This window comes from Macaca mulatta, chromosome 15, assembly GCF_049350105.2.
Source record: "Macaca mulatta isolate MMU2019108-1 chromosome 15, T2T-MMU8v2.0, whole genome shotgun sequence".
Lineage (NCBI taxonomy): Eukaryota > Metazoa > Chordata > Mammalia > Primates > Cercopithecidae > Macaca > Macaca mulatta.
In genome coordinates, this window is record NC_133420.1 from 65195908 (window position 1) to 65220360 (window position 24453).

Here is a 24453-nt window from a genome sequence, read left to right on the forward strand (position 1 = left end):
GCATCTTCTACCTATGGGACCCAACTCTGTCCTCTGGCCACAAAGAATTGGATGCTTGGTGATAGCTCCTTTGATGTAGGAGAACACAGCCACATGCCCTCAAGTCAGCACTTCCTCGGGTGACTCCTCCCAGCTCCATCAGTTATGACATGGCATATCAATAACAACAGCTGCCATTTATTGATCAGTAGCACAAAAGTGTTATGTTAGGGGCTGCCCTTGTATTATCTTGGGTTCTCATGAAAATCTTGCAAAGCAAGTATCATTAGGGTATCTTTACAGATGAAGAAACTGAGGTTTCAGAAAAACTGAGCTAAAAAATGGCAAAGCCAAGATATAAATCCAGGTCTGTAGGCTCCAGGGTCCATGCTCTCAGACCCACACAGCCAGCCAGTGCCTCCCCAGCCTGACCACTCCTCTCCTGGCCCTGGGAGATGTAGGTTTCCAGTTGTGTTCTGAGGAGATTGTTGTGGGCTGTCACCTCCCTTGTCCCAGCTACTATGCTACTGGAGCAGTCACATATCTGTGTTGGTTCTGACTGAACTTGCAGCCTGTGAGCTCTTTCCTCCTTTCCTACCTAATCATTCAGATCAGACAAATGTGCATTGATTTCTGTGAGTTCACCCAAATCATTAATGAGACAGAGAGCTGAGGTCCACCAAGGAGGCCCTTCCTATAGGATATCATGAAGTTTTTATCTTTTCTCCCCTCCAGCACATTTGAACTTTCTATCCACATAATCAGACCCCATTCTTTGAGGAAGCGGTGTCATTCTTCTCAAGTACTGGGCCTGGGCAATGGGGAAGGTGACTGCCTCTCCCACTGTGTTGCACAGACAGCCTGGCCCAGTACTTGGGATTTCTAATTATTGCCTTGGGGAGAGGGTGCACACCAAGGCATTCACTGGGTGGGGCTGGGGAGGGTGTCCTGCCTCCCATGTGGACTTGGTCCAGAGGGCTGGAATCTGCTTGTACCATAGTCTTCTAAGTCAGCTAAGCTGGAAGAGTCCAGTGTGATGGAGAGGGATGGTCCCTCATCCCTGAGGATGTTAGATACCAACTCTGGCAAGGCTTAGAACACAGGTCAGATTCTAGTCTCAGCCACAGAGACTTTTCTTCTGGTTTCTAGGTCCTGGTGATTATAGTTGAGGTTTCTGCAACCATGGGTCCCAGCACAGACCTCATAACCCTGATGGATCTTCATGTGAACCTTGACCTAGGCCAGTGGCCCCTGTGAAGCCTCTAACCTCTAGAGAATGGATCAGGGGAAGCCAAGGGTCTGCACAAAGTAGCAGGGCAGGGGCTCCATCTTTCACCTCAGAGTTCCAGTACCCAGCACGACCGCGATCACTAGGTACTTGGTCAGTGGTCAGTGATTGAATAAAACAGCATTGGGACAGCTCCTATAAAGCCAAGGCAGGGGACCCTCAAACTTCCCCTAAAATGTGACATGATCAGGATAATGAAACAGAATTAAGCAAGAGTGGACACACCTTAGGCATAGGAAGCAGCACTTCCTTTAACTGGTCCAGCTTCAATTCTGGAATGGAGCAGAACCACTTCCCCCAGAGCAGCCATGAGAACTCTCCGAGGTGCTGAAACCAGTCCCCAGATTCCTGTGGACATTGTCCCTCCCATGCCACTGCAAGTCAAACCCATCCTGATCCACAATGGGACTCTGGTTCCTGATCCAGATTTCTCTCTGTTAAATGGACAAATGTGGCTCTTCAGCGTCTCCCTGTGGCGACCCTCCCTTCAGTGACTCCCTATAGTTTCATCACTGTGACTCCCATGATGATCCCCAAACCTGTGCTGGCTAGACCCATAGTGAGCCCCCCAACCATGACATTTATAATGACTTCTACATGGCTCTTCGTGGAAAATCTAGCCCAGGGTGGCCAAATCCATTGGCCTAGCATTGGTGGTACCTATGATCATCTCTGATCTGGCTCCTGGCCCTGAAGATTCACCTACAGTATAGGACACAAGTAAACCCAAGTACTGAAAGTGAAAAAACATCTCACTTTCCCAAATCCTATAAGCCCTTGCCCAGGGAAGTGGTGCTTTATCCTCACATCCCACCCCCACCCTGAGCAGACTCCCCAGCCCTTCCAGAAGGCATATAGTGCTTTCAATAAGGAACATGTCTTCTGTTACCCTCTAGCTCAATAATTCTGAAATACTGCTAGCCTCCAGATCTATCTTACTGTGGGGAGGCATGGAACGCTAGAGGCAGTTGTAGCTCTCCTCACATCTTCCCCTAAGGAAAGAACGATTTATACCTCAACAGTAGCCCCTGATTTAAGTATCTGTGAACCCCTCCCAGACAGCCAAGGCCTCATTCAGAAATTCTGTGGCAGAGCTGTAGGAACTAACACCAAACCTGAGACTCCATAGATGTCACCTTCCTCATGGCCATCTTCCCTGACTTTTTAGCCACTGGAGTCTTTGCCTTCTCTTTCTCTTTGGTCTTTTCCTGCTTCTCAAGTTCCTCTACGTAGGCATCATAGATCTCCCACTAGGCAAGGGTGAGATGAGAAGGACAATTATAAGGTGAAATCTTTATCCAGACAGCTCTTTTCAGCCTTCAAGACTTAAGGAGTTGGTCATGTTAACCCTGGCCACAAGCATCTTCTACTTGGCCCATTGGAATTATGTATTCAATACCTGTCTTCCCTACTAACAATCAGCTCTGGAACAAGAGTGAAAGAGTTCTAAGGACATCTCTGGGCTGGGCTTATATACCCTGAAACCCAGAGGCTGGGTCTTCAGCTACATATCAACATTGTTCTAGCATGCAGCCCCCAGCAGGTAGAACAAATGAGCAAACATCAGGCTAGTTCCCATTTTTGTTGGTGATTTAAAAGACTCTGGGCCGGGCGCGGTGGCTCAAGCCTGTAATCCCAGCACTTTGGGAGGCCGAGACGGGCGGATCATGAGGTCAGGAGATCGAGACCATCCTGGCTAACACGGTGAAACCCCGTCTCTACTAAAAAATACAAAAAACTAGCCGGGCGAAGTGGCGGGTGCCTGTAGTCCCAGCTACTCGGGAGGCTGAGGCAGGAGAATGGCGTGAACCCGAGAGGAGGAGCTTGCAGTGAGCTGAGATCCGGCCACTGCACTCCAGCCTGGGGGACAGAGCAAGACTCCGTCTCAAAAAAAAAAAAAAAAAAAAAAAAAAGACTCTGAACTAGAACATTAAAAAAAAAATAGGCCAGGCACAGTGGCTTACACCTGTAATGCCAGCACTTTGGGAGGCTGAGGCAAGTGGATTGCTTGAGCCCAGAAGTTCAAGACCAGCCTGGGAAACATGGCGAAACTCCATCTCTACAAAAAATACAAAAATACACCAGGTGTGGTAGCATGTGCCTGTGGTCCCAGCTACTCAGGAGGCTGAGGTGGGAGGATCGCTTGAGCCCAGGAGGCAGAAATTGCAGTGAGCCAAGACCGTGCCACTGCACTCCAGCCTGGGTGACAGAGCAAGGCCTTGTCTCAAATATATATTTTATGTATATATCTTCATCTCCCTGCCCCTACCCCTGGACGTGGCATAAACATACTGGCTCAGGCTGGCTGTCTATGGCACTGACCACACCACAGCATTAAAAGGAGGTAAGCAAAAGGTAAAGGAACATTTGGTAAATAGATCTGACAGGAAGAGAAGCCCAAGGATAGTAGCAGAGGAAGCAGCAAGGATCTAGGGCTGGGCAAATGCCCCTGATCACACCGTGTGCTCCCTAGAGCTGGGCAGTCACTGCCACCTGGAGGTCAGATAAGCAAACCTTACATTTAATAACTCTCCCACAGTCTCCTATTCTACATTGCAAAGTACTCCAATCTTTGTTATCTCATTCAGACCCTCCAACAACTCTGTGAGGCAGCTTGTCATCCTCTCTTTACAGAGAAAGAAACTGAGGCAGTAAAAGTGACATGGTTTGCTCAGGATCTTAAAGTATGAACAGAAAATGTGAGGTCTGAGATCAGGTCTCCTGGCACCATATCCTGTTCAAATAAGTGTGGCCATCCAGGAGGACTTGAAGGGGGGCTGCAGGAACACTGCAGGCTGCTGGGAGGGCAGGGTCAGAGTGCTAACACTTTAGCACAGAGTCAGTCACAGAGTCACAGAGTGCCACAGGTTCCAGAGAGTCCATGGAAACAAATGTTCTCCCCTGGCCATGGAAGAAGCTCCATCCAGAAGCCATGCCTATTTCCAGCTTGGACAACCTTGCCCTTGAGTCATGTGACTGGCCCACAGCTCACTGGATAGGGACCTACTGTCTCATGTGCCTGGTGTTCAGAGCCTGGATGCTGAGGACAGTGAGCAGAGAGACAGGTAGATGAGGAGGGCAGACTGCCAGAGGAGCCCCTGACCCAGTGTTGCCTTTGCTGCTAAATGAGGAAAGGATACATAGAGGTGGGTGGTAAGGGGTTTCAGGCTGGCCCAGGGTCTTACCTGATTGGCTGTGGCTGAAAAGTTTGTCCTGGGAGGAGGTTCCATCTGGCATTCTCGATCCTAAAGAACAAGACAACAGGAGACCCACAGAAAGCCCTCAACTCCTTCTCACTTATTCTAACAGTATATCTTTGAGAGAAGCATTTTGGTTGGGGCTGATGGAGGTGTGGGACACAGAGCTGGGCAAGTAAAGAGGGGCTTGGGTGAAGAACTGAATGATGCATTCAAAGCCCATATTGTGTCCATTCTGGCCTCCTTCAGAAGAAGTATAAGCTAGAAAGCAGGGGTAGGGAAGCCTGACTGTGCCCATTTTAACCAAAGCACAGTCCAAGTGGGGGATGAACAGATCTGCAGGATGCCAGGCCAGGGCATAGAGGTCAGCCCCTGGCAGGCCATCAGACTAACACCCCTTGCCCTGAGAAGGCCTCTCTAATATGAGAGTCTCTGGCTCCATCAGGGGAATGTGCCCCCTTCCCATTGTGTATCACCCAGATTACCAAATGTCAGCATAGGGACCACACAGGGTGACGAGGCACTGTCAAAAACTCACCCTGTAGACCTCGCCCTCCATCTGTAGATTCATTTCTATAGAACTTGCCCTTAGGTGTGAGTCTCTCACCTGAAACCCTGAGAGGCTCCCTCAGCCTGGTTCTCAGGAGCCTCTCTTATGAGTCAGGGAACTTTCTGGCCTTTGCCAGCTGGTCTATCACATAGATCATCAACTTCAGTTGAACTGGCTCCTAGGCCTCCTGTTCCCTGAACACACTGTGGCCTCCCCTCCCAAGTCCTAATTTCTACCCCTCTACAAAGCCCAGATCCAGTTGAAGTCTCCCAGTGGAGTTTTGGGAGCTCTAGCCTCCATGTTACTCTCTCTAAACTCCTGCCTGGATAGCTTACAGAAACCTGAACGCATGCTCTCAGCTCTCCTTGGGGAGATAAACTGTAGCATCTGTTGTCCGGTCACCCCTGCCAGGCTGAGGTCTGCTTGGGCCAGGGTCAGGCCTGCTTCTTCCCTGCCAGGCACAGTGAAGAGCTGCAAAGGGGCTAGGGTGGGGATTGCTCTACCCGGAGAGGGTTGTTGAAGGTCTGTGAAGCCCTCTCACTGAAGTTGAACTGGTTAGTGAGCTTTCGCTCCTTGGGCTGCTTAGGAGTCATCAATTCTTCTTCAGTCACTTTTTCAGCTGCCTGAAAATAAAGATCCAGTGGATCAGGACTCAGCTGTGAGAAGGAGGTGGTAGAAAACTGGGAGATGGGGCAAGTCCTATTCTGCGATAGGAAAGAGGTAGGAGAGTGTGATGCTGCCAGACACATTGGCACCTGCAGCCTCTCTTCTCACCTTTGGTCTCCCTCCTCCTTTCCCAAGTTACCCATGAAGCCTCCATCCACAACTTGAGCTGGAAGAAGAGGGACGCAGAGCGATATTATACTGTACCCCAGCTGCAGGCACATCTGTTTGACTGCCAGACTCAGTTTCTAACTCCTTGGGCTCTTCATCTTCTTCGAGGTTTTCTGTTTCTGAAATCACCTTGGCAGACTCCTGAGAACCTTGGTAGGATACTGCCAATGAGTTCAAAGTCTAAGCCTGCTCTCCCAATCCGTGGCAGGGAGGGCCTTCTTGGTTTCTGCTTTTCAGACACTACCTGTCCCTGGGGTTGTTCTTGGCCTGAGTGTCATGGGTTAGCTCCCTGACCTATTCAGGACAGCCGACTATTGGGCTTTTTTTTTTTTTTTTTTTTTTTGGAGATGGAGTCTTGCTGTGTCACCTGGAGTGCTGGAGTGCAGTGGTGGCACAATCTCAGCTCACTGCAACCTCTGCCTCCCAGGTTCAAGTAATTCCCCTGCTTCAGCCTCCCAAGTAGCTGGGACTACAGGCACGTGCCACCACGCCTGGCTAATTTTTTGTATTTTTAGTAGAAATGGGGTTTCACTGTGTTAGCCAGGATGGTCTTGATTTCCTGACCTCATGATCCGCCCGCCTCCCAAAGTGCTGGGATTACAGGCAAGAACTACCATGCTCGGCCTGGACTTTATGTTAATAGAGGCTATGCAAAGTACTGGCTTAGAGGTATACTCCCTAGAGTGACCAGAATAAGGGGAACAGGCTCAGGGCTGTAGCTTCAGGATAGCCCAGAGTCCTACCTGCCACCAACTCATCACGGTAATGCTGCCGCCGTCCTTCATCTGAGTCTTTGGGGATCAGGTTCCCAACCTGGGTGTAGTGAACTGCCAGTTGGTTCACAAAGCCAATAAGCTTATATGTGCCTTCCTAAGAAGAGAGGGGCTGAGTCAGACTGGGGGTCCTTAAAAGAGCTGGAGTCAAAATATAGTCTGCTTTCATTCTCTAAGATCAAAGACAGTCCATCTTTGTTAAAGGGAAATGTAACTCACCAAATCCTCGATTAATCTGAAGTTTTCACTGCATTTCAGTTTAAAGAAGAAAAGGAAGAGAAGGCAAATGAAATACAATCTTTTTTAAAGTTATCATCAAGGATTTATTTTAAAATACCTTGCCTTTCCAACCTCAAGTGGCTCCAGATTTGCCTGTCACCGGCTTATATGTCTTGTCTCCTACTTCCATGCCAAGGGTTTCTAGTTCACTTGCCATACCACATACCCTGGGCAGATATAGCCATCAAACACACCTGGCATAGCCCTCTCTTACTGTACTTAGTGGATTCTAAGCCTGGATAGATCCTCAGAGACAACCCCAATCCCCTCGTTCCATGCAAGAGGACCATGGAATTCCAGAAAAGATATGGGTTGGTAGGCCGGGCGCGGTGGCTCAAGCCTGTAATCCCAGCACTTTGGGAGGCCGAGACGGGTGGATCACGAGGTCAGGAGATCGAGACTATCCTGGCTAACACGGTGAAACCCCGTCTCTACTAAAAAATACAAAGAAATAGCCGGGCGAGGTGGCGGGCGCCTGTAGTCCCAGCTACTCGGGAGGCTGAGGCAGGAGAATGGCGTAAACCCGGGAGGCGGAGCTTGCAGTGAGCTGAGATCCGGCCACTGCACTCCAGCCTGGGTGACAGAGCAAGACTCCGTCTCAAAAAAAAAAAAAAAAAAAAAAAAAAAAAAAGATATGGGTTGGCATTTGTCCGAGTCACACAGCAAATGAGAAGCAGGATTAGGCTTACAGCCCAGGTCATTTTGTTCATCCATTCTTGAAATAATTTTTGAACAGCTTCAATGTGCCAAGTATTTTCCAGGTGCCTGGGATATAAAGCTGAGAAAAAGTAGACACAATCTCTTATTTCACAGAGCTTATAGTCTGGTTCCTTCAGATAGCCTCCTCATTGATCAGCACCCTTGCAACCACTAAAATTGACTTGGAGACTGGAGATCTCTTCCTTCTTTTAAAACAGAACTGCAAACGCTTTTCAAGCCATATAGAAACTATGTTTGTATGGCACACTATGGTAAACTCACAGTAGAGGAAACCAGTTCATGGGGTCCAGCTGCACAGATCTCCCTGCCCCTGGAGGGCTGGAAGGGTCGCCATCACCCAAGTTGGGAATCTCTGTACTTAAAAGTCACCACAGAGCCCTTCCTCTTTCAGTAACTCAGATGTATGGGAAGATGAGACAGTGCTGTGGTTAAGAGCATGGTCTTTGGAGGCAGGCAGAATTGGGTTTGAATCTTTATCCTGCTTCTTATTATCTTCATGACTTTGGGCTTAACCACTCTAAGCCCTAAGTTCTTCATCTATAAAAGAAGGCTAATACTATATAATTTGCATGATAATTGTAAGTATTAAAAATAATAAAAACAACCTATTAACAGTGTCTGATACATAACAAATGCTCAATATTAATGTTCAATAAAAGAGTAACTATTTTCATGATGAAGATTCCCAAGGGAATAAATTACCCTTACAGTTTTATTTGAGATTTCACCTTCATCCTGTCCCCAGTAGTTGACTGGGATCTTCCTCTTCAGTTTAGGAATGAAATCCAGACTCCATTGCTTCTGTGAGGGGAGGGAAGGCATGCCTAGATCAGAACCATCTGCCTCTCTACTCCACCACATCAAAGGAAAGTAGCAGCTTTGGGGACCTAAAGCTATTTCAGGACCAATGAGATGGAAACCAGCTCTGTGGAAAGATGCCACCAGTCATGGGAGGCTGTTGGAAGGTTGGGTACGGTGAGCTTTCCCAGGAGACTTGGGCTCCCAAATGAAGAGCAAGAGGAGTATGTTGAAATTGACAAGGCAATGCCAATCCTTTGCCTGTAGTGTGCTTCCCATGGCCAGCACGCTGAATCCTACAGAGGTCCTCTTTCAGATGTCAGAAGGACAGGAGCCCATAGAGTGCACTGTGCTCCAGCATAACATCAGGGAGGATAAGGCAGCTTCCCTCTGACCTTTTCGGGCTGCCTAAAGGAAGCCATTTGCAAAACTCACGAGTGGCACCTTTCAAGAAACGTTTCTGGGGCCGGGCGCGGTGGCTCACGCCTGTAATCCCAGCACTTTGGGAGGCCGAGGCGGGCGGATCACGAGGTTAGGAGATCGAGACCATCGTGGCTAACACGGTGAAATCCCGTCTCCACCAAAAATACAAAAAATTAGCCGGGCGTGGTGGCGGGCGCTTGTAGTCCCAGCTACTCGCGGGGCTGAGGCAGGAGAATGGCGTGAACCCGGGAGGCGGAGCTTGCAGTGAGCAGAGATCGAGCCACTGCACTCCAGCCTGGGTGACAGAGCCACATTCCGTCTCAAAAAAAAAAAAAAAAAAGAAAAGAAAAGAAAAAAGAAACGTTTCTGGATTTGTGTAGGGGTTGATTACACAATCTTAAATAAGAAGCAGTGTGTTCAAGAAATCTTTCACAAACACTCGCACACAAATGTTCATAGCAGCATTAGTCATAATAGCCAAAAAACAAACAATTCAAATGAATATCAACTGATGAATGGATAAATAGAATGTAGTATATTCATACAAGTGAATATTATTTGGCAATAAAAAGAAATGAAGTAGCGACACATGCTACAATATGAATTGAAAACATCATGCTAAATGAGACGAGCCAGTCACAAAAGACCACATGCTGTATAATTCCACTTATATGAAATGTCCAGAATAGGCAATCTATAGAAACAGAAAATAGTTTAATGGTTGCCAAGGGCTGGAAGGGATGGAAGACTGAGGGGGAACAGCTAAGTGGTTTGGGGTTTCTTTGGAGGGAAGTGAAAATGTTCTAAAATTGTGGTGGTCATTGTACAACCTGTAAATATACTAAAAGCCACTGAATTGTACACTTTAAGTGGGTGAATTGTATAGCATGTAAATTAAATCTTCATAAAATTTTCAAAAAAACAAAAAAAGAAACTGCTTGTCTGGAGGAAAGAGGACAGGGGAGAGAGGGAGGTTTCATTTTGACTGTGTTTTCATTGTTTTTTGAATCTTTTGAAATTTGTACCATAGGTTTCTATTATATTTTCAAAATATTATACATATATATTTTAAATTATTTTAAAGAAACAGTGTAATGTTGCTTTGGAGTCAGACAAACTAGTTGAAATCTTGCTTTGAATTCTGGTTATGTGACTTTTGTAATTTGTTTATCTAATTTAATCTAAGTTTTCATAAAATTAGAATATTAATAGTCCTTATACCAAAGAAATGGGAGGATTATATGAGATATTCTATGTAAAAAACCTAACATAGGACCTGACACTGGCACACAGTAAGCATGCAACAAATGGGTCTCAGAATAACGAAATAGGAAACATATGCACCCCTTCCACTGCAGCGCAAATGTACTCGGAAATTCTCTTCAGTTCATACCCACAGGCGCTGACCTTGCTATGAGTGAAAACAGTATTGTCCCCTATATAGGCATACCAATATGTGTCTACCAAGTCAGAACTTACCCACCCACGCCATGTGTACTAAAGGAGGGCCCTGATGAGGTCACGGGCCTGTCTGGCTGTGATGTCAAGAAATGCTGAGACTGGAACCTGCTAGAGCTTCTCCAATGGGGCTGGGGGTGGGGAGGGGAGAAGACCAGCTCCTTTTGTCTAGAGGGAAATTGTACTTCATCCAGCTGCCTGGCTAGAGGAAAACTCAGCTTTTGAAGACTCGATAGTTTATGTTAGGAAAAAATGTGTTACATATATCAGAAAAGCATTTTTCTAACCAAATGATTCATTTCAAGATTCCTGAAAAGACTGACTCTGCAGGACACTTAAGACCACAATTAGCAAGACTGCAAGGGAGATTCATAAAGAAATTTCAAAAACTTCTAGAAAACTCCATGTGAAATCTCAGGATTCTAGCCAAGGACCTCAGTTTAAAAGTGCTCTCCTCTAGAATTACTGAGAGGCTTTTGCAATGTAGCAAGTCACTGTCACTCCAAGGAGATGGGTATAGATGTCCCTGCCCAGGAGGGGATGACTTACTTTGAAGCTGTACCTGACAATGTTCTGGGGTGCGTGTGGGTTGTTGGCTGTCAAAATCCGAGTGAACTCCTCCTTTAACTCCTGAGGGAGAGAGATACCAAGAGAGTCATACATGAAGGCCCCCCAACCCTATCTGAGGCTTAGGAGGATCCCCCAGAGTATCAGCAGACGTCTCACACCCAGGTTCTGGGCAAGCTCCTAATCATGTACTAAGGAAGAACACATCTCTGAAACTGGAAGAGGTACAAGGAGCAAGGACAAGAGGCTACTCACTCACCGCATCAGTCAACTCCAGCTGGTCAGGGGGTCTAACTGTGGCTTTGGATTGGGCCCATTCATCTGTGCCTTCTCCCACTTCAGTCCCTGAATCTTCATCCTAGATAAAAACCTCACATGAGGCTTGGGAGTGTCTGCTCTGCTTGGACAAGCATGCAGGAAGCCCCTTCATTCACAAACACTCCCAGAAGCCAAGCTATGCCCCTTGTACGCAGAATACAAAATGTACAACATACAACTCATGAAAGAGTCCAAAAGAACTGCTCAGGCCAGAGTTCTCATTGCCTGGAAGATCCTGGCCACCTCTGCCCTGGGGGTCAGGCTTAGCTGGAACTCGGAATGTTGTGGCAGGCCTTTGGCCCTAGTAGTGGGACCAGAAGAACTGGTTCCTCCCTACTGCCTTCTGTAAAGCCCAGAAGCTAATGTCTAGGACCAACAGCCAAAGGCAGGGCTTTATGCAAAGTGGTTTAGACATCAAGAAACGATGACAAGCTGTTACTTCACCTCTAATTTATATTTTATGTTCCCAACTGCCACCTTAAGGTTACTCAGTACTCTCTGTACTTAGTTACTTCAAGCCTCAGAGTCCCATTAGGTCCTTGGAGCAAAAAAATCAATGTTTCCTTTTTTGGCTGAGCGTGGTTTGCCTTTCCCTGGCAGACACTTAAACATCTTGCCAAAGTGGCCCATGACATATTTTTTTAAATGTTTACCCTCACTAACAATCAAAGTTATACAAAATAAAACATGCATTTTTTTTTTCACTATAAAACTGGCAAACTATAAAACAACCAAAAGTAATATCCAGCATTCATGAGGCTGTGGGAAAATGAGCACTCACAAATTAGTATAACCTTTCTAAATATCAACTGGAAACTATTTATGAAAGCCTAATAACTGTTTATACTCTTTGACCCAAATTCGTACATGTAGGAATTTATATTAAGGAATATGTCCAAAGATTTCAGTGCACTGATGTTTGTTAGAGGATTGATAATAACAGTGAAAAAGGAAACATTTATTTTTATTTTTATTTATTTATTTATGTGAGATGGAGTCTTGCTGTGTCACCCAAGCTGGAGTGCAGTGGCACAATCTCGGCTCACCATAACCTCCACCTCCTGGGTTCAAGCAATTCTCTTGCCTCGGCCTCCCAAGTAGCTAGGACTACAGGCATGCACCACCATGCCTAGCTAATTTTTGTATTTTAGTAGAGACAGGGTTTCACCATGTTGGCTAGGCTGGTCTCGAACTCCTGACCTCAAGTGATCCGCCTGCCTCGGCCTCCCAAAGTGCTGGGATTACAGGCATGAGCTACCACGCCCAACCAAAAAAGGAAACATTTAAATGTCCAGCAATGAGGCATGGTTGAACAAATTATGGTACAATCTTAAGGAACATATGGTAAAATATTATACAGTAATTTCAAATGATGCTATAAAAATATATTTATTAGCAATGGAAGGCACTCTAAATATTTTATGTGAAAAACATGTTATAAAATAACATATACAGTTTGGTTCCACTTAAAAATAAATATATCTCTCTTATTTCTCCAAAGAAAAATAATCAATCAATAAATACATGTAATTTTATATATGCATAAAAATATCTGAGAGGATGTAACATCACATGTTAACTAAAGTTGTTATAGGATGGTAGGTTTAAGGGTGATTTTAACATTCTTCTTTTAGTTCATTTGCATTTTCTAAAAACATATAGATTATATTTTCAACAAAAAAAAACACTATTAGTATCTTGCTGAGAGACCATGGTAATCTCCACACTTACTCTCTTCCTGGTTCCTCTGCCTATGCTGATGCTCTAAATGAAGAACAGAAAACAGAAGGTAAGTCATAAGCGAATTGACATGGAAATATCATAAACAGTATTTCAGGGAGGCTCCTGCCCAGGGACCCCACAGTCAAAGGACGTTGAACCTTCCCAAGTTTCAGAAACAGTTTCAGAGGCAACATACTCTATTCTCCCAGCCAGAGAGGTCCTATATCTGAGGCAACCCGGTTTTAGCATCAGTGGGACTGACCCGTGAAGAGCACGACCAAGTAACTTAGCACTGGGAATTTCTTATTTGCAACTAGTTCAACAGATATTTTAAAGCATATTCTAAGTGTTCATCTCTGTACCAGGCAATAAAGGTATTTCAAAAACAGGTTATATTCATAAACACTTTTGGGGATAAATATATGCTTTTCATGAGCAGACACTTTATTTGCTTTGTACACTGCTGCACAAAGCCCCAGCATCTAGAATATTGCTCAGAACATAGTAGGTGTTCGAAATACTTACTGAATAGATAAATGAATGCCATCAAAACCCATTAGTCATCATAACCCTGGGAAAAGTGCTTTTCCTCTATAATCTTCAGTTTCCTTATCAGTAAAATGCATAGGATTGGACACGATAACCTTCTGTTCTAACATGCTTAAATTTTATGTTCCAAAGAGCAACATGCTCAAATCAATTTGATAAATATTAGTGGAGCATCTAATTGTGTCAGGCACTAACCTAAGCAGTGGGAGAAAGAAAGATGAGGTCCCTGCCCCAGTTTGCTCAAGGTCCCTGGAGGACAGATGAGTGTGATCAGTGCTCATCACTCACCCACTCACTCACCCACCCACTAGCTCACTCACCCTCTTGCCCACTCACCCACCTGCCCACTCACCCACCAGCCCACTCACCCACTCGCCCACTCACTCACTCGCCCACTCACTCACTCGCCCACCCACTCACTCACTCACCCACTCACTCACCCACTCACTCACCTACTCACCCACTCACCCACTCACCCACTCACTCACTCACCCACTCACTCACTCACTCATGCACCCACCCAGTCACTCACTCACCCACCCAGCCACTCACTCACCCATTCACTCACTCACCCACTCACTCACTCACCCACTCACTCACTCACCTACTCACCCACTCGCCCACTCACCCACTCGCCCACTTACTCACCCACTCACTCACTCACCCACTCACTCACTCACGCACCCACCCACTCACTCACCCACTCATTCACTCACTCATCACTCACTCACCCATTCACCCACTCACTCACCCACTCACTCACGCACCCACCCACTCACTCACCCACTCACTCACTCACCCATTCACCCACTCACTCACCCACTCACCCACTCACTCACCCACTCACTCACTCACACACCCACCCACTCACTCACCCACTCACCCACCCACTCACTCACTCACCCACTCACTCACCTACTCACCCACTCGCCCACTCACCCACTCACTCACCCACCCACTCACTCATCCACTCAATCACTCACGCACCCACCCACTCACTCACTCACCCACTCACCTACTCACCCACTCGCCCACTCACCCACTCACCCACCCAATCACTCACGCACCCACCCACTCACCCACTAACCCACTCACTCACCCACTCACTCACTCACCCACTCATCCACTCACTCACTCACCCACTCACCCACTCACTCACTCACTCACCCACTCACCCACTCACTCACCCACTCACCCACTCACCCACTCACTCACCCTCTTATTCAGCACACATTCCTTTGAAAGTCAGCTCTGTGCCAGCAACAGAGATATGTGTGCACAGGGCATGGTGGAAGTGCGTGGGGCACCTACCCAGTCCGGGATACACAGGAAAGGCTTCCAGAGGTGACCAGATGGAGTTTTGCTCTTGTTGCCCAGGCTGGAGTCAATGGTGTGATCTCAACTCACTGCAACCTCTGCCTCCCAGGTCCAAGGATTCTGCTGCCTCAGCCTCCCAAGTAGCTAGGATTACAGGTGCCTGCCACCACGCCAAGCTAGTTTTTTGTATTTTTTAAATTTTTTAAAATTTGTCATTATTATTATTATTATTATTATTATTTTGAGACAGAGTTTCACTCTTTCGCCTAGGCTGGAGTGCAGTGGCGCGATCTCGGGTCACTGCAACCTCTGCCTTCTGGTTTCAAGCGATTCTCCTGCCTCAGCCTCCCGAGTAGCTGGGATTACAGGCGTCCGCCACCACACCCGGCTAATTTTTGAATTTTTAGCAGAGACGGGGGTTTCACTAGGTTGGCCAGGCTGGTCTTGAACTCCTGACCTCAGTTGATCCACCTGCCTCGGACTCCCAAAGTGCTGGGATTACAGGCGTGAACCACCACGCCCAGTCAATTTATTTATTTTTGAGATAGTCTTACTCTGTTGCCGAGGCTGGAGTGCAGTGACACCATTTCAGCTCACTGCAACCTCCACCTCCCAGGTTCAAGCAATTCTCCTGCGTCAGCCTCCCAAGAAGCTGGGATTATAGGCGTGAGCCACTGCGCCCGGCCTATTTTTTGTATTTTTTTTTAGTAGAGACAGGGTTTCACCATGTCGGCCAGGCTGGTCTCAAACTCCTGACCTCAGGTGATCCACCCGCCTGAGCCTCCCAATGTGCTGGGATTACAGACATGAGCCACCGTACCTGGCCAGAGGTGACGATTTCTTAGCTGGTGTCAAAGGACAAGTATACATTGTCTAGGTGGAGAAAATGTTTTTCAATAGGAGAAAACATCATGTACAAAGTTGGCCAGGCGTGGTGACTCATGCCTATAATCCCAGCACTTTGGGAGGCTGAGGTGGACAGCTCACCTGAGGTCCGGAGTTCAAGACCAGCCTGGCCAACATAGCGAAACCCTGTCTCTACTAAAAATACAAAAAAATTAGCCAGATGTGGTGGCACATGCCTGTAATCTCAGCTATTCAGGAGGCTGAGGCAGGAGAATCGCTTGAACCCAGGAGGCAGAGGTTGCAGTGAGCCAAGATCACACCGCTGGACTCCAGCCTGGGCGACAGAGTAAGACTCCATCTCAAAAAACAAAAACAAAGAATGTTCCACCAAACAAACCAACAAAAATCCTACAGTATATATACAGAACAAATAGGTGTTTCAGATGATCAAGCATGAGGGGACTGGAGATGTGAGGGAGGGGCTCTTGGAAGGAGCAGGCCTAGTGCACTGCAGAAGGGTTCAATGCAGCAGAGGAGCCGAAGGGCACACTGGAAAGAAACCTCTGCTTCCAGCTCTGTCAGCCTCACAGGTGTCATGCTCACCACCTGTGTGATCTTGGGGGAGCCTCCGTTTCCCAAATGCAAAGGGAGGGAGTTAGACTAGATGGGCTTTTACAGCTCTTGCATGATAGGGTCTTTGGGAGAGAGTTGGAGGGTGGAAAGGAAGAAAGGAATTTCAGGGAAAGAGAAAAGCATGTCTCCTCTTGGGCTGGGATTGCTGCTGGTAGAGCAGGCAGTAGGATTCAAATTTCTGTCAGGTTGCCAAGGTTTCCAACTATAGGAACACTTCTCTGAGGCTAAGTCACATGAGCCAGAGAGCTACTTTCCTTTGAAGAACCTCTGTTCCATAAGGTAATGGGATGGAAGCGTCACAACGTGTAACAACTTTCAGGCTCACAATAGAGCACAGGAGGGCCAATCCCAACCCAAACCACAAGCCTTAAATAGAAAACGAGATCCAGTTACCGCTGCCCCCTGTAAATATGTCTGTAAAACATTTATCTGGCAATAAAAGAACTGACAAGGCAGTTTGAGTGTAATTGTTTTTGGCAGTTGGAAATATTTCAATTAACACACTATAAAAGCCACACTATAATAAATGCAAAACAGGCCAATGAAATCAGCTACAGCCCTAACTTCCCAACCAAGGCAAAGGAGATAGAATGTCAGGCTGCCACTTTGGGCCCTTGGTCTTGCAGAATGAGAAGCCTGAGACAGACAAGACTGAATTCCTGAAAGGCTTTTGACAGTTGCTCCCAGAAGCTATCAGGCTACAGAAGAAAGCTCAAACTCCTCCCTAGCCCTCAAAACTCTATTATCTGGCCCCAAGCCTCCATTCCAGCCTGCTCTCCCAGCAATCATGTGCTAGGACTCTGAGGTGCAGTCCAGCGAGTTTCTGAGCCTGGCCTGTGTTTTCCCACCTCTTCACCTTTGCTGTTACCATTCCTCTGCCAGGAATGCCATCTTCCCCTTCCCTCTCCCTGCTTCCACTATCTCTGCCTAACAAAACCCTACCCAACTAGCCTCTGCTAGTCCTTTATCTAACTTTTCCTTTTCCACCTTTCTCTTACCTCCCTCTACTCTTCCTTTCCTCACTTTAAGCAAGGCTACCCTCTACCTTCCATCACAAGTACTGAATGACCAAATGTAAATAGACACTCTGTTACAGTCTCTGGGTCTGGTCTACAGAAGGGAATAGTATTATGAAAAGATGCATCACACTGCAGTACACATAGGAGGCATCTTGGTGTTCTTATGCTATTGACCAAAGAAGATCCTCTTCTCTTGGATAGGTCATTCTATTTGGCCAAGGGAAGATGTCTATGAAAGAGACAGACAGTTTAGCCCTGCTGATCAATGGGATAACAGATGTCTCAGCCTGAACTCTTTCACAGCAGAGCATTTTTCCATTCTTTTTGTTGTGGGTTTCAGTGTGAGCACTGTGAGATTAGGAACTGAGTCTTATTCGTTTTTGGATCACTAGCACAGAGGCTAGCACTTGGATGGAGGTCATCACTCTTATAAAAGTCACCAATTACAACTCAGCTGCCTAGTGGTCACTTCTCGGTTCTCTTAGAGTACCTGACATTGCTGAGGGCTCCCTCCCTCCTTCTTGAAACTTCTCTACCTTCTTTTCCATGTCACTGATCTCTCCAATGGCTCCTCAATATCCTTGACCTCTCCAGGGATATATACTTGACTTCCTATTGTACACCCTCCCCTTGGGTGCTCTTATCCCCACCTGCAACTTCATCTTCCATCTTATGATAAAGCTCAAATCTATTTATTATTATTATTTTTTCCCTGAGACAGGGTCTCATGGCCAGGCACTGTGGCTCACGCCTGTAATCCCAGCACTTGGGGAGGCTGAGAAGGGCGGATCACTTGAGGCCAGGAGTTTGAGACCAGCCTGGGCAACATAGTGAAACCCTATCTCTACTAAAAATACAAAAACTAGGCCGGGCGCGGTGGCTCAAGCCTGTAATCCCAGCACTTTGGGAGGCCGAGACCGGCGGATCACGAGGTCAGGAGATCGAGACCATCCTGGCTAACACAGTGAAACCCCGTCTCTACTAAAAAATACAAAAAACTAGCCGGGCGAGGTGGTGGGCGCCTGTAGTCCCAGCTACTCGGGAGGCTGAGGCAGGAGAATGGCGTGAACCCGGGAGGCGGAGCTTGCAGTGAGCTGAGATCCGGCCACTGCACTCCATCCTGGGCGACAGACCGAGACTCCGTCTCAAAAAAAAAAAAAAAAATACAAAAACTAGCCGGGCATGGTGGTGCACGCCTGTAGTGCCAGCTACTCAGGAGGCTGAGGCAGGAGAATCACTTGAACCTGGGAGGCAGAGGTCACAGTGAGCTGAGACAAAAAAAAAAAAAAAGAGAGAGAGAGAGAGAGACAGAGTCTTGGTCTCCGCATATCTATTTCTGAAGCTTAGATTTCCCAGAACCTCATATTCAAATTGATGACAGAGTACTCAGACTTAATATCTTTAAAACTGACTTCATTATGTTCTTAGCCACTTCCTCCAGGATTCCCCCCTCACTCAAGTGCACCACCATCCATTTAGTCACCCAGGTTGGAAACTGGAAACCATTAAAGATATTTGCCCTTTCTTCACCCTCTCACTAGCGTTATGTTTCAAAGCCTAACAATTCCATTTCTTTAATATCTTTCTTAAGTATCCTCTCCTTAATTCAGGCCCTTACTATCTTTTGCCTAACCATATTTGATCTCCCTGACTCCAGTTTCTCTCTACTCTAAAAATTATATCATTATAATTATTTTCAGCAACTGAGCACTTACTCTGGGCCAGTCATTTACTCAGCTATTTATGTACATTATTTCATTTAATCTTCACAACCACCCTATGGAGTATGAGTTACTTTACAAATGAGAAAACTGAGGTATAGAGACATCAAGCAACTGACCCAAAGTTGACCAGGATTTGAACCTGAACTCTTAATCACTATCTACAAATGATCTTCCTAAAACAAAAATATGATTGTGTCATTCTCTTGATTTAAAGCCTCCAAGAGTTCAAGACCAGGCTGGGCAACAAAGCCACACCCTGTCTCCACATAAAAAGATTGTTTTAATTAGTTGGGTGTGGTGATGTGTGCCTGTAGTCCCAGCTACTTGGGAGGCTGAGGTAAGAGGACTGCTTGAGCTCAGGAATTCAAAGCTGCAGTGAGCTATGATTGTGCCACTACACTCCAATCTGGGCAACATAGCAAGACCCTGTCTCAAAATAAAATAAAATAAAATAAAATAATAAAATAAAATAAAGCCACCAAGAGCCCACCCTCTGCCATGAGATGAAGCCCAAGCCCCTGAACATGGTATCGACCTCATCTCCTACTTTTCCCCTCCTACAGCCATACTCGGTCACGTACAATTCTCCCTAAGCTTATGGAGGAAACAGCCATGTAAGCAGAGGGACTGAGCCTGTGTGCCCAGTGGTTAGATATGCCCCAAGCCTCACACAGGTGATAGTGGCTGATTCAGAAGGGAGCTTCCCAAATAAAATACCTCCTCTCTTTCTTTAGGTTCACAGGGTTTCTTCCATGGACCACCTGACTTCACTGCTCTAAGCTGAGCGTCCTTCTCCCTTCCCTCAATACTATCAACCATGATGTCTGGCCACCCTTCTGTCAGGCCAGCCTCTGCATGGGTCCCCTTACCTCATTCAAGATGCCACCTCTCTGGGCCTCTAACCCCCTTGTTCTTCTAGCACAGCTCTGGATGACGTCCTTGGCTCAGCACACTTTTGGATGATCTTTAAGTTAACACCTCTCCTAACTTGGTCCAGCCCTAAGGACTGTCTTTTTCCATAAGCAACTTCCAGTGCAGCCCCACTCAGCCAGTCCTGGGACACTTGAGGAAGCCAAAGGGGAGACAGGAAGTCCCAGAGAAGTCTGGAAAGCTGTGGAGAGGAGCTGAGAGAGAATGAGGTGGTTGGAAAGAGACATTCTCATGTACAGCAGTGACACACCAAGGGCAGATGTTTGAAGTCTATCAACCTAGTACTATCTGCAGCGGGGTTAGGGGAGGGGAGAGGCAGAGACCAGTTGATTACCGTCACCATCTCTAACTGCAATCTAATGAGCATTCACTAATAGCTAGGCAGCTTGCTGGGCATTGTACGGTCATTATTCCCAATCTGCAAAGTAGGTAAAACTGTTACCCTTTTAAAGACAAGGGCACTGGGAATTGTTCAGATCAAATGATATGGTCAATGGAAGGATACACTGAAAACAAAAATTCTGTCAATGTAAGAGATAATTATTATTACCACCTACTGGTCATTTACCTGCATTTAGACCTGTTTTGGTTCATGACCCACTGAACAATGTAAGCGATCTATTTGTCCCTGAGCATATTTTAGGAATAAATAAGGAGATAAAAAATTCTTAAGTTGTTCTCTATCATAAATATATAATATCTTAAAAATGAGTATGTGATCAGATGGAGCCATGGAACCCAAGTGTCGGCTTTAAAGTCAACCATAGCTGGGTTTGAGTCCCCACTCTGCTGCCTGCTAACAGTTTTATGACCCCAGGCAAGTTAATCGTCTTCTTTGGTTTTTTTTTGTTGGGGGGTGGGGACGGAGCCTCGCTCTGTCACCCAGACTGGAGTGCAGTGGCGCAATCTCTGCTCACTGCAAGCTCCGCCTCCTGGGTTCACACCATTCTCCTGCCTCAGCCTCCCGAGTAGCTGGGACTACAGGCGCCCGCCACCACGCCCGGCTAACTTTTTGTATTTTTAGTAGAGACGGGGTTTCACTGTGTTAGCCAGGGTGGTTTCGATCTCCTGACCTCGTGATCCGCCCGCCTCAGCCTCCCAAAGTGCTGGGATTACAGGCGTGAGCCACTGTGCCCGGCCTAATTGTCTTCTTTGAACCTCAGTATCCTCATTTTTAAAATGGGCATTATAATGACACCCTCAGACAATCATTAGCTTGTTATGAGGATTAATTGAGTCAACACACATAAGGTGCATAGTGTGGTGCACTTTATGTGCAACTGGCCTGAGTGTGTGCCCAATAAATGATGGCTGACAGCATTACATTCCCACTTATAGACACTGCTCTGCTCTCAGCCACATGGGATCTGTGTGGCCCTTTGCCTACTAGGAAGCACCTGCCTTAGGGGTGACTAGATTTCAGCAGCTCACATCTCCACTCAAGAGTTCAATGCTGAAACATGATTGTTCCTGGAAAGAGGGGCTCTTCGAGGCATGCAAACCCACAGATGCTGCATCCTCCTTCCTGGGGCCCAAGAGACTTCGTTTACCATCTCAGTTGTCTTGGTCCTTATTTTAAAACTCACTAACAGGTTTCCATTAAGCTAAATTGAAACTAAATACCTCACCAGCTTGCAGTTTCCGTTACTAAAAGGGTAAAAGCTCTTAGTCCCAAAGGAACAGCAGCAATTCACCAACAAATCTTCCTCCAGCTACACTGAATACATTTTAAATCTCTGAGCCTAGTGCAGTGTCTAAAACACACAGAAGGCACACAATAAGTGTTTGTAGCTGAAAAAAGTATTAAAACTTTGAATAGTGGTCTATGCAGGGTAACAGGCACACACACATTGTTGTGGTAGTGCCAATTGATGTGAACTTTTTGTACCAAAGTTTGCAATGTGTACCAAAGTTTAAAATGCATATACCCCTCAACTCAATGGCTCCACTTTCTTGAGTTTTCTTATAGAAATATTCACACCTCGCCGGGCACGGTGGCTCACGCCTGTAATCCCAGCACTTTGGGAGGCCGAAGCGGGTGGATCACGAGGTCAGAAGTTCGAGACCAGTCTGACCAACATGGTGAAACCCTGTCTCTACTAAAAATACAAAAATTAGCCGGACATGATGGCACGTGCTCATAATCCCAGCTACTCAGGAGGCTGAGGCAGGAGAATCACTTGAACCCAGGAGGTGGAGGTTGCAGTGAACCGAGATTGTGCCACTTCACTCCAGCCTGGGTGACAGAGGGAGACTCCGTCTCAAAAAAAAAAAAAAAAAAAAAAGAAAGAAAAAAGAAATATTCACATCTCAGGCTGAGTGCAGTGGCTCACGCCTGCACTCCCAGCATTTTGGGAGGCCAAGGCAGGAGGAGCACTTGAGTCCAGGGGTTCAAGACCAGCCTGGGCAACATAGTGAGACTTCATCTCTACAAAAAAATAAACAAAATTAGCCAGGCGTGGTGGTGCATGCCTGTAGTCCCAGCTACTCAGAAGGGTGAGGTGGGAGGATCGCTTGAACCCGGGAGGTAGAGGCTGCAGTGAGTTGAGACTGTGCCACTGCATTCCAGCCTGGGCGACAGAACAAGTCCCTGTCTCAAAAAAAGAAAAAAAAAGAAAAGAAATAGTCACACCTGCATAAGATGTATATACAAAATTGCTTGCTTCAGCTTTATTTGTAATTTTTTAAAATGGAAAAACACAAATATTTGCCAATAGGAGTCTAGGTAAATAAATAACATAAAATAATTACAGCAATTCAATGGGATGTTATGCATATTTTTAAAAGAATAACTATCATACAACATAGTGACTATAGTAAATAACAATGTATTGGACCAGGTGTGGTGGTTTATGCCTGTAGTCCCAGTACTTTGGGAGACCTAGGCAGGAGGAATGCTTGAGTCCAGGAGTTCGAGACCAACCTAGGTTACATAGCAAGATATCCTGACCCCACAAAATTTTTTAAAAATTAGCCAGGTGTAGTGGGGTGTACCAATAGTCTCAGCTACTTGGGAGGCTGAGGTGGGAGGATCACTTGAGCCCAGAAGGTCAAGGCTGCAGTGAGTTGTGATCATGCACTGCACTCCAGCCTGGGCACCAGAGCTAAATCCTGTCTCAAACCAACCAACAAACCTACCCACCAACCAACCAACCAATGTATTGTATTCTTGAAAATTGCTAAGAGAATAGGTTTTAAGTGTTCTCACCCCAAAAAATTATAAATATGCTAGGTAATGCTATGTTAATTAGCTTGATTGGCTGGGTATGGTGACTCACACCTGTAATCCCAGTATTTTGGGAGGCCGAGGCAGGCGGATCACCTGAGGTCAGGAGTTTGAAATCAGCCTGGCCAACAGGGCGAAACCCCATCGCTACTAAAAATACAAAAATTAGCTAGGCTGGTGGTAGGTACCTGTAATCCCAGTCACTTGGGAGGCTGAGGCAGGAGAATTGCTTGAACCTGGGAGGCGGAGGTTGCAGTGAGCTGACATCATGCCACTGCACTCCAGCCTGGGTGACAGGGTGAGACTCTGTCTCAAAATAATAATAATAATAATAATTAGCTTTATTTAGCCATTCCACAATGTATAAATATTTCAAAATATGTTTTAGATGATATACAATTTTATTTGTCAATTAAAAAATAGTATATTGTTGAAAAAATAAAGTGGAAAGAATGAAGTAAACGTTTATGTATTGCTATGGAAAGCTCTCCAAGGCATATTGTCAAATAAAAAAGCAAGTTACAGGAATAGATGCCCCATCTGTTTACTTTAAGAATATGTGTATATGTGTATTTGCATATACATACAAAATTTCTGGAAGAATATATAGAATCTGTTGACAGTGGTTTCTGTCCAGGTACTGTGACTACAGAATTGTGGGGAAGGGGACTAATACTGTTATATATTCATTGTCCTAATTTTAATTTTTCTTTTTGAGTCAGGGTCTTACTCCATTGCCAGGCTAGAGTGCAGCAACACAATCACAGCTCACTGCAGCTGTTACCTCCTGGGCTCAAGGGATCCTCCTGCTTCACCCTCCCAAGTAGCTAGGAATACAGGCATGTACCAACAGGCCTGGTTAATTTTTAAATCTTTTGTAGTGGCAGTGTCTCGCTATGTTGCCCAGGCTGGTCTCAAACTTCTGGCCTCAAGTGATCCTCCTGCCTCAGCCTCCCAAAATGCCAGGATTAGAGGCATGAACCACTGTACCCACCCTAATATATTAAATGTGAATATGCATTACTTTTATAATTTCAAATGCTAATTAAGAATGTAAAAATCAACAAGGTACAGTGACATAAATTTTCCTTTCCTATGAATGCAGTGTTAGCACAGTGCTCAGAATGCTGGAAAAGAGAATACAACACCAGCCCCATTCCTCCCTGGAAACACAGGAGGGCAGAAGCCAATTCTACAGGACCCTTCCCAGATAAGGCTGCAGAAGGCCAGAAAGTATAGGATTTAAAAGCTGGAGCTCTCAAATAAGCCTTTGCGGATACCTGGCTCTGCTACGAATTATATG

General features: G+C 46.1%; 1 protein-coding gene across 5 annotated transcripts in view; it reads right to left on the reverse strand.

Annotated features, from left to right (window-relative positions):
• The window catches only part of DNAI1 (dynein axonemal intermediate chain 1), a 66126-nt gene that overhangs the window by 25830 nt on the left and 15843 nt on the right, over positions 1-24453 (reverse strand). Inside the window, exons 2-10 of one of the 5 annotated variants that reach the window (XM_015117530.3) lie at positions 12916-12948; positions 11126-11224; positions 10849-10929; positions 8329-8421; positions 6592-6718; positions 5885-5997; positions 5518-5637; positions 4453-4512; positions 2383-2517 (exon numbers count right to left, since the gene is read on the reverse strand). In XM_015117530.3, coding sequence (XP_014973016.1) covers positions 2383-2517; positions 4453-4512; positions 5518-5637; positions 5885-5997; positions 6592-6718; positions 8329-8421; positions 10849-10929; positions 11126-11224; positions 12916-12948 — 861 coding nt within the window. Of the gene's footprint in view, positions 1-2382; positions 2518-4452; positions 4513-5517; positions 5638-5884; positions 6010-6591; positions 6719-8328; positions 8422-10848; positions 10930-11125; positions 11225-12915; positions 12949-24453 lie in introns of all 5 variants that reach the window. The other 4 variants (XM_015117532.3, XM_077965876.1, XM_077965878.1 and 1 more) reach the window with 4 other exon arrangements.